At 42.4% G+C, this 18,722-nt stretch overlaps 1 protein-coding gene across 1 annotated transcript; it reads left to right on the top strand.

The window, feature by feature from the left end:
* Window positions 1-370: 370 nt before the first annotated feature.
* Window positions 371-18,490, top strand: LOC119188207 (protein IWS1 homolog A-like). The gene is made up of 13 exons (XM_037436140.2): window positions 371-506; window positions 895-962; window positions 5,888-6,167; window positions 7,707-7,917; window positions 9,510-9,638; window positions 9,799-9,862; window positions 10,857-10,929; window positions 11,360-11,576; window positions 12,581-12,731; window positions 13,627-14,066; window positions 14,372-14,437; window positions 16,659-16,770; window positions 18,274-18,490. The coding sequence occupies exons 1-13, from the start codon at window positions 503-505 to the stop codon at window positions 18,394-18,396; spliced, it is 1,938 nt and encodes a 645-aa protein (XP_037292037.2). The 5' UTR covers window positions 371-502; the 3' UTR covers window positions 18,397-18,490.
* The last annotated feature ends 232 nt before the right edge of the window (window positions 18,491-18,722 follow it).

Raw genomic sequence — 18,722 nt, 5'->3', positions numbered from 1 at the left:
CTCCATGTAGGTATTCTAATGCGCTGTCCCCCCGGAGAACGTTACCGTCCCCGTCCTGTATCTGAGTCTGCATCTCTCTTTAGTCGTCGTTCCCAATGCTTTTAAATGGTTCCGGAATTTTTGGGGGGCGCTCTTATCCTTCTTACGTATGTCCGATACCCATTTCTCACTCGCAGCTTTAATCTTCGCTTGTACTAGTTTCTGCACCTCAAATTTCTTTTCTCGGTACCGGCTCCACTGTAACTGCACCTCATCCTCCTGATATCCCATTTGCTTTGCTTTTCTGTGCAGTCTAGAGGCCCGTCGTAATAAGAACGGTAGTTAGCGGCATCTGCTGGCACTGGCTTCATCCCCCGAGTTATGACTTGTTGAGAACTTTCCATTCATAGACATCGCCATCGTTTCGAGGGTTTGTTGTGTGTGTTCATGTTCTAGCAGTGGTGCCAGTTCAAGTTCTCCACCCGCTGCGTACTGAAGCAAGCGATCTTGCCGGGTAGCGAAAATGTGTAAGTTACGAGCACCAAGCCATGTAGAGTTCACGTTTTACTGAGTCTCTTGCCCCCCGATCGCGCTTCGCATGTCGTCAAAACATGGAGCGAGGAAACCTTCGCGTTCTCAGACGCACTTTAACATTTCTTCGTTTTTCCCTCCCTCAGACGTATTCTTACTTGTTGCCGTGCATTCAAAAATAAGTAAACCGAGGCAATAGGTTAAATTTTGAGTGCGGTCCAGGGCTATAGTGTGAGTGACATACTTACCGGCAACGCCAGAGGAGATTTACTGCGCCTACACATTACTGCGTATTCTTTCCTGACGTCGGGGTCCAGGTGCCGCGAAAGGGACCTTTAGTCAGTGTTTGTCAGTTTAATGCGATGGTCGATGTCTCCATTGCAGCGAACTCGGCGGGGTCGGATATGGAAGCTGGCAGCGAAGACGAAGGGCCCTGCAACGTTGCCAGCCCGGTGAGTTAAACGTCAAAATGTCGATTGTTGCTTGTTAACGAGCAGATCGCCATGTGCTCTGTTTGTTAGTAAATTACACCGTGTCATGCTGTGGTGCAGGCCTCGCTATCACAAGGCGCATAGCTAAAGCTGCGAATCTACGGTGCCTTGTTGTTATTTCACTTCCCTAACAGCTGTTGTGATGGAATGTCCAGTTGCGAAAGTTTGGTTTCCGTGCTTCCCGTTATTCATGTTGCTCCGGGCAGAAGGTTCTGAAGTCGTGCCTAAATTATTTTAAATCGCGACTGACGCCCTTGCGCTAGCTGCTGATGAGAACCAGTCGCAAATGGGAGATTTGATCCAAATGGAAAATGCTTTGCACGACTGGTTAATTTTTGAAATGTGGTTGCCTTATTATTGTACTAATCTTAAGGTAGAACGTTCGATTACGACGATGTTCGCCTCCTTTGGAAAAAAATGATATATATATATATATATATATATATATATATATATATATATAATGCCCGGTAATCAGATTGCGCTGTTGGCTTATCCTAAAAATTAAATTAGGTGTTTGATGACTTGCACAAAGAAGATATGACCGATTCCTATATTTTTTATCACCTTAGTTTGCTGTTTGGAAATTTCTCATAATAACAAGACTGCAATTTTAATAATACATTGTATTACATCCTGCATTATAAATATCACATCATAAACAGAGACATCGTGTTTATTCCATCTTCTTTCTCTATGCGGAAGCCGCCAAGCTCGTACCATTGCACAGTGCTGTAGTCGGTAGCGACGCCTTATATAACATATCTCCTCTCGCAAAAAAACAACAGCAATGAAACACACGCACTCAAACACAGTTATTGTTTACTCTCTAACAAAGTCCTTCAATTTCTTCGAAGTCTTCTTTTTATGCTTGCTTCTTCTTACGTTTGCATCAAATTCTGACAGATTGGTTGAAACTTGCATGCCCTCTGCAGAAGATGATCCAGGGTCAGTATTTTCATGGCCATCCGCTCCTGATGTGTCAGGTTGTGGTGCATGGATCACCGATTAGATGCAGGTGACCAGTTCATAACAGCAGAAGAGGCCGATTTCATTTTGTTGACTGCTCGGAGGTGAACAGCGGCCAACTTGGTTGCGTTCCACACACGCCCATCTTCCAAGAGGTATGAGGCCAGTCCATGTTTTCCAATGATCTTCTTTGGCGCGGAGAACGGTGGAGACAGCTTGCTGTGGACTGCAAGTAACTTAACACGCACGTAATCACCAAAGACGAAGCTGGGTTGCTTGGCTCCACGTTTTTTCATCGGTGTAGCTCTTTGACATCTTTTGCTTGTTTTTTACACGCTCTTGCAACTGCTCAATCGCCCTTGATGGGCCCATGCTGAAGCATTTGTCAGGCAATCCCACTATGTCAAGTCTTGTGCGAGGTTGGCTTCTATGAAGAAGAACAGTGGATGCCGCACTATTAGTCGCGTGAGGTGTTCAGTAATATACTTGCAGGTAATCAAGCATGGCTGTTCGTATATCACGTCGTTCAAACAGAACTAGTTGAATATTGGACTTCAGCACCCTATAAAATCTTTCCACCAAGCAGCTAGCTTGTGCGTAATACCCAGAAGAGTTGTAATGCGTTATTCCGTGCTCTGCGAAATTTGTCAAAGCTTGCTGGAGAGAACTGTGGTCTATTATCGAAGAGGACAGATCATGTTATATTCTCTCGCACAAAAAGTTCAAGTAAAAACTTCTTCACTGTAGACGTGGTTGCATTTCGTACAAAAGCAACTTCAGGCCACTTGCTATAATAGTTAATAACAGTTATCGCAAAATGGCGATGAGCCAAAGCTTGTGTGAAAGGTCCTACGATGTTGATGGCAATTTTTTCCCACGCTGCATCAGGAAGAGGAACAGGTTGCAGTGGCACTGCAAAGATACGTGAAGAATTGGCATAAGACTGGCAAATCACGCATGCGTGCTCCAGTTCTTCAATGTGGCTATTCATGCATGGTCACCAATAGAACTCTCTCAGGCGAGCTTCGGTTCGACTAATGCCTGGGTGTAACTCGTGGGCAAGATCCATAAAGCGGCGTGTCAAAGTCACAGGCATGACAAACCTGTCGCGCCGGCATAGGGTATCACTTGGGACAGAGAGTTCAGCCTTCACGTAAAAGTGAGGTAGCAACTCTTTTGACAGGGATTTCTTGTCAGGCCAAGAAGTAGTTGTGAAGTGCTTAACTTCATAGATAATCTGATCGTTAGCACTTGCTTCTTGAAGTTCCTGCATGGTAACTATGGGAGACAACAGACAAATTCTTCTTCTGATGCATCGTGAATTAAACTCTGTATGGGTAGCTTGGAGAAAGTATCAGCCATGATGTTTTCGCTACTCTTCCTGTATTTGACGGTATAGTTATAGCAGAGCAATCGTGAGGACCTGTGCGCAATCCTTAATGGTCGGTGACTGGCACCTTTCGACGAAAGGAGTGTAACCAATGCTGCGTGATCCGTTCATACAATGAAAGGTCGTCTCCATAGATAAACGTACCAGTGTTCGCAAGCCCAAACACAGGTAAGGGCCTCGCGTTCACCGACTGAGTATTTCCGTTCATGCAGTTGAAGTGTGTGGGAGGCAAATGCAATAGTCTGCAGTGAGGTTCCATTGTCCTGCTGAAGTACAGTACCTAATCGATATACCGAGGCATTAGTTGTAACGTACGCAGGCAAGTGAGGATCATAGAGCTGAAGAACTTCGCAGGATGTGAGCAGAGGTTCAGGCGCTCCAAACTGCTCTTTCCTGCCGCACTATAAATGAAAAATGCATTTCCTCGTAGCAAGGCACACATTGGCTCGACATTGTCCAAAAAATGAGGAATGAACATGGAATAAAAGCCTGCAAGTCCCAGTAGCGAGCGGAGTTTATTATTATTAGTAATTGATAGTGATAGATTATTGCCTCAATTGATGACGTCAACAGAAATAGTCCTTTAGTGCTCATAATGTGACCTAGAAGTGTCAACTCTGCCACGTCAAAGACACCTTTGTTGTTGAGCCTGAGGCCAGCGTCAGAAAGACGTTGCAAAACAGTGCGAAAGGTTTCCAAATGGTCTTCTCGGGAGCACCCATACACGATGACCAGCTTGTGGATGCGTACACAAGAAGAGAAGATGACAGACACGTAGGAAAAAGTAAGCAAGGTTTAATGAAACTACCAGACATAATATTCCCAGTAGAACCAAGTTCATATTCTCTGTATACAAAACTTGTGCGATTCGCAAATCAGATAATATTAGTAGCCCTATTTTTTCTAAATAATGCATCTCCGACTTTGAATGCGTAGTCAAGGTACACTAATGCATGTGTGTTTGTTTCATTAAACGTGTTGCTAGTTCCAGCGTGCGTCTCTCATCTTCCCTTCTTGAGTGCACATTCATAAGCTGGGTTTTTTCATTTCTTCAAGTATGTACCAACAGTCCCAGCAACAGATTCTCCCACTTACTTATAATACATGGGAATGAAGTGCTTATCACAGCCGGTGTGCTATGTGCAACAGCCAAGGAATATTTGTTTACTTACTGAGTGACATACTTTCATGAAATTAACACATTGTATTTGCTACGTGCTGCAGGGTTCACGCTTCATGAATTGTGTACACTAGTGACACATAGCCTGTTTTAAAAGGTTGCTCCCCTAGAACAGTGGTAACCACCATTGCATGTGCTTGCGAAGCTTCTTTTCAATTATGTAATGGCACTAAATGTTGTTGGATGTTTAGTTTCGGTAACTGAACTTTCTGAACTGGCTCTATGAAAGAGTTAGGAACGAGAGGTGTATTCATTCTATAACTACACATTTGTGTAATGAGAAAAAAAGGGCACGAAGGAGGGGATATGAGCTATAAAATTGTACTAAGTATAATCTAGCAATATGCATGTCATGACTTGTGCTCACGTCGAGCTCACCTATTTTTTAAGGTTATTTGCATTCGGTTATTTTTCCCTGTTTTCCTGAGAAATTTGTGAATAATTGCCTTAATTGCTATTCTTGTCAATGTTGCACGGGTGCTGTCGGTCAGTATCTGCCCTGATCCAATATCTTGATCATGATTAGCCAATTTGGTGAAAGGTGGCCAGTCACAGTAAAAGAAATTGCTCCCTGTTGGGCTGAATCATGATGAAGACTGCACCGTGCTGATAGTGGTATTAGGTTTCCACAGCAATATTTTGTAAACGGGCCAGCGTCATTGTAGAAAAGTAGCGTGGCTACATTTATGTCTGCTTTAAAAATGATGGAATTTCTATATTTCAATGCTGCATTCTTATGGTATGCCATGTATTCTTTTGCTTCATACTAGCCTGTTGACATATGCCTGTCATAGATTTATACAGAAGACGACATAACACCACCAAAATCTCTCTAAATATTCGTGGTATGCAAAATTATAACTTCAATGTCTGCTGATTGTAAACATTGCCTCATTTTTTCATCTATGTTTTATGATGGTCTTGCTTTTATAATTATGTTAATAGAATTCCCAATTTTTTGCCTGCACAATCAATGCAAAAAGGTGCAACTTGAAGTTCACCAATGAGGTATCACGTTAGGATATCTGCACAAGCATGATCAGTGCGCTCTTGAACAATTCGCATAAAAAGGACTGAAGTTGATTTGTGGGGCTCTCAAGCAATCGAGGCTTCAAACTGTAATTGTTTTTGTTTTTTTATTAAATGTATGTAAGGAGAGGTCGGTGCCAATGCGAACTGTAATTGTTGAGTTGATTGACAGCACTGTCTAAAAAAAAAATGTTGCTATATTTTTTTGTCAGGCACCCCTTTCAAAAAATTAATTTGGGGATACTTTTATTTTGCTGTTCCGTTTTTATTGCCTCATCGCTCACCTGTACGCAATTTTTTTCTTGTCTTGATCTCCAGTCACCGGTGGCATCACCCGACTCAAACAACAACAGTGAAAGTGTGCACAGTCCGGCAGGCTCCGACAATGAGGATGGGAGTGGCCAGGAGAGTGGTCAAGAAGATGAAGACAACAACGAGGTGTCCAGGGACTCTGGCAGTGAGGGGCAAGGTGACAGTGCGGGCAGTGGGTCAGACAATGAAAAGAACAGTGACGCAGAAGTGCGGAGTTCTCCGAGCTCTCCTGCTGCTGAAAACAACAGTGCTACTGGTGACCAGTCAGCGGGAGAAGAAGAAAATGGTGAGCTAATTAAAATTTCACCTAAATGAGCAACTTTGACATTTCATTGTGATTAGCTGCTGAGGCTGATTTGTGTGTGTTCCTTATTATTATTTATTTGTGGGCTTGCCAAAACTCTGTTCATACTGGGGTTCATTTTTCTGGCATTGCATAAGTGGAATTGTATGGTCAAGCTTAGGTCGACCCCTATGTTCTGGGTCCTCTTGCATATGTCTATAATGGCAGGAAAACATTGGAGAACTTCTCAGTTTAGATTCTGTAGTTCTAACCTTAATGGGGGACGGGTGCATTCAATGCAGGTTACATTGCATGAAGCACAGCAGGCACCAGCCTGCTCGCAAGTTAGGGGTTATGCCAGTTGTTTTCGATCATTTGTGTATGTGGTGGTGTTACTCTTGACATTAAGCAGCCTTGGTCACTGTTGATGTCGGAGTGAGACTGCTGAAGAGTTGTCGGGGTTGTCAGATGTATATGCTCTGCTCCAAACACACAATGTTTGGCAGCCATAATTGATAGGCAATTTCATATACATATATTTTTATCCACAGTTCATTATAATTTATCATCACACATTTTGAACTACTAGTCAGTGCTACTCTACAAAGTAGCGACCACTCATGACAGTAACATAAATACTAATCTTTTATATATACTTCAGTGCCTTAGTAAACATACAATTTTATGATGATTATTCGAGTCTTGATGTGCCTTACATCAGGCAGGTTCTAGGTGGGTTTGCTAAAGGTGGCTGTCGCACAGTTTAGTGTATGCTGCATTATGTATGTGGTATTAAGCACACCTGTTGCTGTGTGGTGTTTTCAAGAAAAAGAGACCCAAAAAAGCTAGTCCCCTCTGAAGTATAGTTACTGCTTTGTTTTCCCTTTCGTTGTCTTGTGATTAGATTAAGCTTAAGACATGGCTCATTAAATCATATGAAATGTCTGCCTTCCTCACATAGTCATAACACAATTGTGCAAGGTCCTTTTTTCGTTCTTGCCAATGCAAGCAAAAATGTTCCCACTAAAAAATGTCTGGCAGTGAAAGTTGGGGCGCTTTTGTGTGTACATGTGTCTTAGTTCAAATATTTAGGCCGCTGCAATGGTGTGGTGGCTAAAGTGCTCAGCTACTGACCAGAAGGCCACGGTATCGATCTCGGCTGTGGTGGGTGCATTTCAATATACTCTTAATGCTGGAGACCTGCGTACTGTGCAATGTCAGTGCTCATTAAAGAACACCAGATAGGCGAAATTTTCAAAGCCTTCCATTATGGCACCCCTCATTCTCATATTGTGGTTTTGGGATAACCTCAGACATTATTATTCTGCGAGTATTTACTGGAAGCTAAAATGCAGAAATCTGCGGACAGGAACTCTTTGAAAGCGTGCTCATAATGTTCAGTTCCTTGAGAACATTGTCTTGGGCTGTTAACATTCCGATGTCCAGACATTGTGTTCATGAGGCAAGTGAATGAATCTTTTTTCATAAAGCTTGTTATGCCTGCTGTTTCACTAGCTCACGGTTCTGTTGTTTTTATTTCAGCGCAAGGAGACGATGACCGGGAAAGCCGACAGAGTTCTACCTCGGGTGCAGGCGGTGAACAAGGGGTAGCAGAGCAGGCACAGTCAGACAGTGGACAGCAGCAAGATGACGATGACGAAGCACCGTCACTGCACGACAGCCCGCCTGCTAGCCCAAGCCCTTCAAACACTGGTGCTGAAGAGAGAAGTAGTGCTCCATCATCTCCTGTGAGGCGAGTCTAAACACAATAATGTTTACATACCTGCTTTAGATGTGCATACAGTTCAGGAGACATCGCAGAAGAGCCACACATTCCCTTTCCTGCAGAAGGGAGGGAGATTGAACAACACCCGTAGGTCGCGGGATCGAATCTTGGTTGCGGCGGCTACATTTTCGATGGAGGCGGAAATGTTGTAGGCCCGTGTGCTCAGATATTGGTGCACGTTAAAGAACCCCAGGTGGTCCAAATTTCCGAAGCTCTTCACTGCGGCGTCTCTCATAATCATATAGTGGTTTTGGGACGTTAAACCTCACATATCAATCAGATTGAACAACAGTAAGGTGCAGAAAGATACATGCACATCGTTGTCTCTCATAATCTACTTCACATCCAACTGACATGCAAGACAGTTGAAAAAGGAGACTTTCTGCGCATGTGCTAGATTATGTCATAATTCACTTGTCTGTCTCCTGCGAGTGCTCTGCCCCCTTTGTTTTGTGCAGAGCACTTGGCATTATGTGACCATGCAAGCCACAACAACAATTGGGAATGCTTGTGATGTTGCTTGGATAAATAGAAGTGCAGCACAGGGTGCTGTGCTGGTTTCAAAAAGTGTTAGCAATTTTAACTTCCCTTGTGCCACAAACACCATATGTACTATGTACATAATTTTAGTTACGTATGTATATGATTTTAGTTGGGTGCATTTACAGTGCAGACATCACTCTTCAACTACAGGCTGTCAGAGGGCCAGGACCGTCGCCGTGATTCACTGCACCCCGGTTCCGTCTTGGGTGGAGCCACAGACTTGATGGGGAGCCCTAGGGCTACATTCATTTTTCAGGACTATTCAATGAAGTTTTTGTCACGTCATGTCATTTGCATTATTGACGAGAGGAGTGAATAACAAAACATGGACGATTAGGGGGAGGCATTCTTGATATCACTGTACCCTGAGCATCAGCTCCGGCTGGTGAAAAAAAGGGTACGGGCTTTGGCACCATTCTATGGCTTCCAGGATGAAAGAAGTCACCCACCTCTAGGCAAAGGCAACACACACCTGGTTCTGGAATATAGTTTCTCTGCAGAGAGCTACGCAAAGGATGACTTGCTGCAAAGCTGCGAGCAAATAGAATCAGTATTTTCACGAGCCTTCCATAGCCTTCTGCTAATATGTAGGGGGCTCAACCTAATAAAGTTGGGAATTTTTAATTCACTGCTGCCAGTATCTGAATTTCCTGGAAATAGGCCCACATACGAGGTACTGTAGTTTTTTAGACCACGAAGCCAAGCTAAAACTCTGTAATGCGACTGTGAATTATGTAATATAAGCACGACGAGCCCGCCTTTGCAGCATATAAAGATTCAATAACTTAGTAATATGAGCACTCACTGGAAAATGCTCAAAATATAGTCCTGCTGTCCTGTTTTCACTTCAGTGGCCCATATGATGGCCTAAAATAAACTTGCTACTTTGCATCTATAATAATTTTGTGAGGACCTCTTGTTGAAAGAGCTAAGTAAACATGGCACAGCTTTTTTTCGTTTTCCATGGCTTTTTTTTCTTTTGCATTTATAGCTACGTACATCTGTGAAATGTGCAGGAGAAATTCCGAGGACGAAAAATACTCCGATCAGGAGGATGCGAAAGAAGCAAGATCGGACAAAGACGAAGATGACTCGGACAAGGAAGACTCTGACAAAGATGAGGACAAGGATGACAGTGACAACGAGTAAGTGTGTAGTTTTGATTACTTAAAATGCATTTCACATTCAGAAGCTGTAAAGTTCAAAGGAACTACCCGCATACTCACTGAGAGCATCATTCATGTTAAAAAACATCAGCCATGGAAACAATGTTTAATAAAGTTTCGCTTGTGTTTCAATTTGCAGGTCAAAGGTTGGAGAACTAATCGCAAACATCTTTGGCGACAGTGACGATGAATCTGAATTTGAGGTAAGTCAGGTTTGTTGCTTCTGGATTCAGCTTGGCTACTGTCACTTGCTTCAAATCTTAATCTGACCTTGTTGCGAGCATACAATATTTTTGGGAAATGTCATTAAATACGTGCTCTATACAAAACTATTTTCACTTGAGTTGCACTTCGTTAAGTAGTCACTGAAATGTTTTTTTTCTTTAATGCAATTGGTCCGACTGCAACTTGAGTACATCATTCACACCGTAATTACTGCAGTGCACCTTGTATCAAGGGAGCTAAGAGCGATTAAAAGTAGCACTCCTTCCTAGCCACACCTTTCCTCCTCAACTTTCTCGATAAGCAGTCAGGGCTAAGCTCTGGCTTTTGCATTACTCTGTGCTTGTCTGATTTATCTTGCACCACCAGGTGGCACCACAAACCTACTGCTTGCATTTTCTCCCCTGGTACAAATGCCAACACTTATTTAACAAGTATTTAACACATATTTAACAAGTATTTAAGCAGCTCATCGAAACTATCCCATCCTAACTATCATTATATTAGTAGCCTTTCCATCACCCAATTCCTGATGTAATATCCCAGCCGGGACCTTTGAGATAATAAAATGAGTGATTTAATGAGAAGCCAGTCAGTTGGGTCACACAAGTAACATCCAAAAACGGTGCCAAATCCCGAAACCAATGCAGCAGAAAAATCGCTGCCGCTGTGTGCTGCAATCATTATTGATATGCGTGTTTTATACCTTAATTAATTAAAGACCCTGACATTTCTCTTTAATTTAAGTTTATGATTTATGTTATGAGCTCAATGGCTTGCTAAAAGACTGTCTAAACTGTTTGAGGGTCCTCACTCCTGGCGCAGCATACCACAAGTGCTTTGATACAGCATATGCACTACTCTGAAATGCTGAAGTCATTAATGGGCTTTGTGTGTAATAGTGCTGAGGCAGTCTTAATACTTCATGTTCATTGATGATTCAGAGCTTATGTGAAATGCTTTTTCTTTTGTCAGGGCTTTGGAAATGAAGACCTGGTTAGCACAAAAAAGAAAAAGGATAAGGCAAAAAAAGGAAGAGCAAGGAAAGGTATGCATTTAGTTATGTCGGAACCAGTGTTGTGATTAACACACTGTGAGCATTGTAGTTAGCATGTTGTGTACAACATCCACTCTTTGTGTACGCATGCCTGTGGTTGAACTTTGAGGTTTTCTTGATTGCTACTGCCCACTAGTGTCCAAAATTAAAGCCGAAGCGGACTGCAAGTCATAACCAATTTTTGGTGATGTGAAGAGCACAGAGCTTATTTCCTCATGCCATCTTTCCTTGTTTTGAGAGAAGATAGAAGTCGATTGAAGTGCGCAACAAATTCTTATAACTCTGCTTGACACATTTTAAATTCTTGTGGCTATTGATTCGTTAGGCTAAATACTATAATAATGAAGTCTTTCAACGATTACTTGGAAAAGTGTCACAGGGCACCTATAAAGAAACTTTCTGCCTTTTTTGCGGCGTGCAGTGCTGTCTGACAGCGAGGAGGAGGAGGAGGACAATGAGGATAAGGAGGAAGAGAAGGCAGCTGACTCTGACGAGGATGAGGACAAGGACATGGGGGTGTCAGCCGAGCCAGAGGATCTTGGGGCTGAGGAAAGTGAGCAGCCAGCTCCAGCTAGCCAAGCTGTGCCGGATGTGTCCAGCTCCGACGATGAGCTCGAGCCTGACAGCCGCCGCTCGCGGTGCGTGGCTGCCAGCATACTCATTCTTCACACTTCTTGCTTTGTACCATGCTCACCTGCTGTACATCAGGCATGTAATCCAGTAGTTTATACAGGTTCATTTATCTGTGCTTAATATCACTGCATGCATAATTGTACAAGAGTATTTACCATTGTGCACGTTGTAAATGACTCGTCAGTATTGTGTCTGGGCATGATCCATAGAAGTGTTGGCATTTTGAATTGTTTATTAGGAGGCATGTGTAGTCAGCTCTTGCATACCGAGACATTATTTTAAGAAATTTTCTTTTGGAAAATGCAGCACGTCTTGAGAAATATAAACTTCCAGCTGGCAGAATGCTAAGTGATAATAATAGGCTCTTTATGTGTTGAGTTTGTTAACTACTCTACAAATGAACAGAATGAGTATAAAAAAAAAAAAGGAATGTTCTTCCCTTTCTTTGTGCGTATGTGTGCACTGATTTTTTTTATATGATGGTCGGTGGTAGTTAAGGGAAACAAATAGTTACTGTGAATTCACACTTAATTAAAAAAACATTTGATTTACAAATGCTATATTTTAACTTTTTTTCCTTCCTACTGATTTATAGTTTTATAGTTTTAATTCATCCGGTTCGCCTTTTTATTTTTGTGGCCATCTATGGTGACAACTGTGCACAATGGCACTGAAATAATTCATAGGATTGCTAGAGCTCTGATCGCTGACATGTGTAAGATCTCCTGTTCATGTTACTAGTCTCAAGGGAGACAGTTTTTATAAACTGTCAAACTTGTTAACACACAGATATGACGAAGTAGTTAAAAATTGTTTTTATGGTATTGCTGTGTAATATGTACATATGTTACTTTGAATATGAAAAGCAGTGAATGTATCTTTGTGTTGGTGCGATTCTGTTATGTTGAGGTTCGACAGCATGGTTTATCAACGTTATGTGTGCGTATTGAAACTGGTTACACGCACTTAGAAGTTCAAACGCATCTTGCGATTGGTCCTTCTGTTTCAGAAATTCTGATTTCATGTCAGACTTCGACATTATGATGGCCAAGAAGAAAGAAGAAAACTCTCGGCGGAGGAAACGAAAAGATGTCGACATCATTAGTGACACTGATGACATCATAGTTGAAATAATCAAGGAAATGAAGGCTGCTGCCGAGGTTAGTGTGCTGCCTGTCATTCTTACAGCTGGCTTTGTAACATTTACTAGTATTTCAATGCCTGCACTGGTTCACTTCACCGTAGGTTAATTAGAATGACTGGTATACTGTCCGTGTCCTGGTTGATGTGCTGCTACTCACATTCTTTGATATAGAGCTCAAGCGAAATTTGCGGTTTTCTCTTTGCATGAAATGAGTGTAACACTTTATTTCCGCTCATATTCACTGTTTTAGAAACCTTGGTTTGCACAAGCTAGAAAGTTTGCAAACTTCCTGTTTCTCTTTCAGCTGCTGTTGTGCATTTATTTATTTAGACGAGCAAAGGCCTTGTAAAGCTTTTCTTGATTGTCCCGGCACTTTTGTTTACGATCAGAATGCCTCTTGGTAGGTAAGGTAGCAGCACTGTAGCAGGGGCTGTGAATATTAGTGTGCTTTGTTAGGGTCACTGAAGGAAGCATGCTAGATTCATTCTGCACTTAAACCACGATATAACGAAACTAGATATAACGAAGTAAGTGAAAGGCTGTCTTGCAGTAGGTATAGTGTTAGGAATAACCCTTTATAGTGAACTTTCGTATATAGCAAACTTATTTTTGTGTAAGATGCAACTTTGTTATAACAAGGGTTGAGTGTAGTTATCTTCAAAGGTGGGGATACATATTGTGTGGGATCCAGCTGTTTGTAAGTTGTCAATACCATGCTGGTACAACTTTTACGTTCTTGAAGCTAAAAATTTTATGCGCAGGCTGTGTCAGTCAGTACTATAAGTCTCGTTCTTGACAAGTTGTGAACTAATTCTTACCCTCTGCGTTCGTGGCACCTTGAAGAAATAATAAATAATGACAGCAAATATTTACTTAATTTAAAGAAAATGCTTTTGTGCCTTGGAATCTAGGAAGACAAGGAGCTGAATCAGGCCAAGCGTGCGGCGACTAAAAAACTGAAGCTGCTGCCGACGGTGTTGCCCCAGCTGAAGAAGCTGGACCTGAAGGGCGCCTTTCTGGACCAAGGGGTGCTGCACGCCATGGCCGAGTGGTTGGCTCCCCTGCCCGACAAGAGCCTGCCCCATCTGCAGATCCGCGAACACATGCTGCGCCTGCTGGGTGAGTTCCCTCCCCTGGACCAGGGTTTCCTCAAGTCGAGCGGCATTGGCCGGGCCGTCATGTACCTCTACAAACACCCCAAGGAGAGCAAGGAGAACCGTGAGAGAGCCGGCAGGCTCATCAACGAGTGGGCTCGACCCATCTTCAACTTGAATACAAACTACTCTTCCATCTCCAAGGAGGAACGTGAACAGAAGGACTTTGAGCGCATGCCCCAGAAGCGAAAAATCAGGTGGGCACACGTGATATCAACGAAAGTGGGGTTCGCACAGGAATACACGTGAATACAACAATGCCACATTGGATACTGCAGATCGGTGCAGCAGAAATTCTGCGAGGTGGCGGGAAAGTCAAGAAGGCAAATTGACAACAACCTGTTTAATGTTTGAGCACGAAATTTCTTGTGGCTTTCTGATTGACCTATTTTTGTACAAATCTCAGTGCTTTTCAAGAACTGTAAGTGACTTAGAAGAATACTTTGATAAAAACTTCACTTTGTGAGGTTTTTGTTAACACCCATTGTACTCTTCCAAACAGGATGGAGTCCACCGAGGAGCCTCCAAGTAAAAAGGACATCGACAAGGCTTTAACTGGAGAGGACAAGTGAGTACCCGCATTGTTAACTGAAATTACAGTGATGGGGTTTCCAAGTGAGCACAAAGGTGTAGTTTTATGAAGGCGACGCTTTACACATCTACATATCTGGCAACAGAGAAATTCGTAAAACCTGCGAGTGGGGAAGGGGGGCGGGTGCTGACAGACTTTTTTTTTTAATTTTAATAGATTTCACCTTAGCGACAAGCATAATTTTTTTTGCCGCCATAAGTAAAATCAAGGTGCTGAATTATTTTCTTTCACTTTTGACACCAAAAGAAAAAAAAAAACATTACTAAAAGTAAAGGGGGGGGGGGGCAAACACAAGCGCAAACATCAGCGTTGTGGTGTCATAATAGCTTGGAGTGGCCAAACACACGAGGATAGGGTTTTCCACTAAGGTGAGAGTCTGAAAGGGGGAGCGCGAATGCTCCCAAAATTTCGCGTCATCAAAACAACTAGCAAAACAATCAATTTCTGTCAGAACAACTCTCGTATGTATTACACGTGAACGTGCGGGACGGCGCAGCTGGCTGCTGCGAAAACACGGGTCAAAGCTTTGGCTTTGCTCGATAGATTCTTTGGACAGGAACGCCAAAACACTTCTAGCCTTTTTAACGTCTTTACTGCCTTTAATCTACTGCTGCGTCAGCCACGTGCCCTTGGAGCTCGTAGATCACTATTGTCGAGCGTTCGACTTTCGGAGTTCTGTCAGCCTTACATGATCAAGTCGAATGACTGCAGTTTCATCCACAGCGGTTGTGGCAACGACTATCACACGCACTGTAGAAAAAAGTGCTTGCATTGGTCGCACGCGTACTTTCGAAGCTTGAAGCACGCTGCTCTTGATCGGCCTTTGTTCGATGGTTCCGGTACAGAAGTTCATATCACACGCTACGATCAGGAAAAGTGTGCAAACTGTTCAAATTTTGGCCCAATGGACACATGAATTTGGCTGGGAATTTCACGAATTCGTATTTTCCGTGGTTTTGCATCACTGAAACTGTACTGTATGTTTAGATGAACGCCTCTCAAATTCGTTTTTAATGAAATGCGATGGGCTCGCAAAAAGCCTAGAACAGACTGACCTGCATTTTTGTCAATGCGGCCAGATCTCGCTCACAAATTGTGATTTTCGAGAGATTTTCATGGCAACAATACAAACCGGAGAAACGGGCGAAATCCGGGAGTGTCCCGGACAATGAGGGAGACTTGGCAGGTATGTGATGATAATAACACCAATACATGTTGTTCTCTTTTGGCAGAATATCGCACAATGCCGTTTTTGTGTCCTCCGCGACTAGCTACGGCAATGCGCTGAAGCCAATGGCGGAGGCCACGCTTTATTTTTTTTTATCGGAAATGATATACTTTTCTTAAAATCTAGGCAAGATTTGTAAGATCGTAAGCACGGTCGAAATTCGTAAATTTTACGGGAAAATTGGAAGAGTTGGCTTGGTGAGCAGCAATTCGATTTTAGCTATATTTATTAATAACTGTGTTGTCATCGTTTGAATTAATCTCCTGACGATACAAAAGAGACTTCTACAATACATGACAAGGATGCGTAGCTATGGCTGTGTGGGAAAACGCTCTGCATCACCTGAGATGAAGGAATTCATTCTAGAGCTTATACAGCCAACATTGGATGGATCCAGCACTTCGAGAAATGAAAGAACCTTTCTCTCCACCGTTGCACAGCTATGTGCAAATGTCTATTTTAATTTGAAGGGGGAATTTTTTTCCTTTTTCACTCGTTCTAATGCAAGGGAGGACAGCAGTTCATTGATGGCAAGTACCACCGAAGGTATTTATAAAAAAGAAAAAAAAAAAAAGATTTGCGTCAATTGCTCCGTGTAGTGGCCACACCAACAAATTTGAACCCAAACTTCAGATACATGCAGCCCTTACTTGGATACATGCGGCATTAATCAAAGGACAGTTTTTTTTTTGGTTACGTTCATAGTTTAATGAAGAAAACAAACAAACCATCACATATTTTTTTTCTAGGGTTGGTATAGAACATGTATTCATAGGTCTGAAGTTCCATCCAGAAAGTAACCACAATGCCACTGATTTAAAATGTAGAGTCATTCTTCTGATAAAAGGAGGTCACGGCTGCACTGATGACAGAACTCCTGGTGCTACTATAGCTGTGCTTAGGGCAAGTGTGACATCACACCCATTTCTTGTCGGTTTGTGTGTTCTAAGACAGCTTATTGTTTACCAGGTCTCTGAGGCCTGGTGAAAAAGGATGGGTGGCAAGGGCTCGTGTGCCGATGCCGTCGACGAAGGACTACGTGGTCCGGCCAAAATGGAACTGTGATACAGAGTTTGTCAAGGTGTGTGATCCGTGACCGTGCGAAAGCTTTTCACAGTATCACAGTGTGGTGTGCATGCTTTACTTCCCTGTATCTCTGTTGAATGCGACTCTAAATTGCAGGTTTTCATAGACCTCTCTACTTCAAGCATAAGCATTGTGTCCAACTTGGAGTACACTTAAAAACCAACCAACATAGTACCACTTTATCGTGTTTTTTTTCTTGGCATGGTCTTTGCAGTATAGAAATTGAAACTGCATTTTAACATGGCAACTGGACATTACGACCGTGGTAGGACATCAATTATTTCCATTTACTGTGCTTGTAATGGCATATTGAGCTTCGGTGCACGTTGTAGTTTCATACAATAATACCTAGAGGGGAATCTGGCGCTAGTGTCTATGCGGGCTCCTTCAACGGCACTTGTACCACCATGAAAATTATGGGAAGTACAGGATTCCGATCTCCTTCTGATGGATCACATTCTTGAGATTCGTAACGCTTGTCTGTCGAGTGCAAAACAAACTGCTGTGAGGTTATATCCAATTGAAACTTACTTACTTGTTTTGTACGTAAATCTAACTGCAAAATGTTTTCGCGACTACGAGGTAGAATTGAAACCCATAGAAATGCAACCACCAAGGTATGCATTGCTTTGCCATTACGTTTCATATTTGGCATCAAGAGGTAATGATGAATTTTTTACAACACTCGCAAACAAACACGCTTGTTCCTTTCCTTAAAAGTACCCATTATCTATTTATGTAAATAACAGTACCATATTAAGTGAGAAACAATGTGTCGTCTGCTGCGATACCGAAGTGCTTGTCCGAGTGGTCTGACCCCAACGCACCTCTCGTTTTGTTGTGAAGTCAAGCATAGGAGTGTGACGGTGCGTCTAACTAGGTTTGCCGTAGTTTTGCAGTCGACATAAAAAGAGTTCTGGCAAGAAGCGATTATGAAAACACGTGAACTCAATGCAACATTCTGCACTGGCATGAGACGCTACATCTATGGCCAGGGGTGTGTGGACGACGCTTTGCTTCAACTGTCAAATACGACTTGTAAAGCGCCAACGTAGCAGCAAATCAAGAGACCAAGCGGTCTTCAGCCTATTTGAATGACAAAGGCGCTGCTTCAGAGCTTTACAGCGCACCCCACTACCCACGCTGCACAAAGAATGAAACTGCAACTAGAAAAAGTTTTGTAGACAGTTCGCTAGCTTCCGCAATCCAATTTGAAGCCTGTACCTCTTATTATTGCTGTAGGGGTACACGATCGCAGCGCCATATTTCTCTCTGGGTATTATTGTATGAAACTTTATGGTGCATGTTATGCCCATGTATGGCACCAACTAGCTCCATTTCCTATGCTTGTAATTTGGGATTTCTTGGTTGTTGTGCATTTCACAAAAACTGAAAACTTTTCAAGTCATGCTCAACAGTGTATCGTAGAAAGTTTGAGCTGATAGAGTTGCTCTTTTTATTCTTTCATATTTATAGTATTGCCCTTGATTTCTCGTAGAACACCAAGAAGACTGTGACAAGGCTTGACAAGCACATGCGGATGATTCAAGAGAGGAAAAAGAGATCCAAGGCTCAGAGAGCAGTCACTATTAGTATAGAGGGAAGGCATATGTCCTTGTGATTGTTCATTTTAACATTTTTTTTTTTAGGATCTACAACTCTTGCCGCATTACACAATCAGAAGTGTAAAGAAATAAAATATGCATGCGTGTAAACATGTTTTTATGCTTTTTGCTTATCACTGTATTCTTACACAAAAAGCACACTTGAGAAATGTAAGTCAAGATTATTTGCACCTTGTTTCACTAGTTATATGTGCTAGCTCGTGTTCATCTCAATTGTGGGCTAAAATATTTTCTAAACTGGTTTCAAAAAAAGAAAAAAAAAAAAAAACTATCGTCCTAGGCCAATACCATAGACTGAGTAAATGGAAATCTGTTAAATGGT

This window comes from Rhipicephalus microplus, chromosome 1 (genome assembly GCF_043290135.1).
Source record: "Rhipicephalus microplus isolate Deutch F79 chromosome 1, USDA_Rmic, whole genome shotgun sequence".
NCBI lineage: Eukaryota > Metazoa > Arthropoda > Arachnida > Ixodida > Ixodidae > Rhipicephalus > Rhipicephalus microplus.
This window is presented reverse-complemented; position numbering and strand designations above follow the sequence as displayed.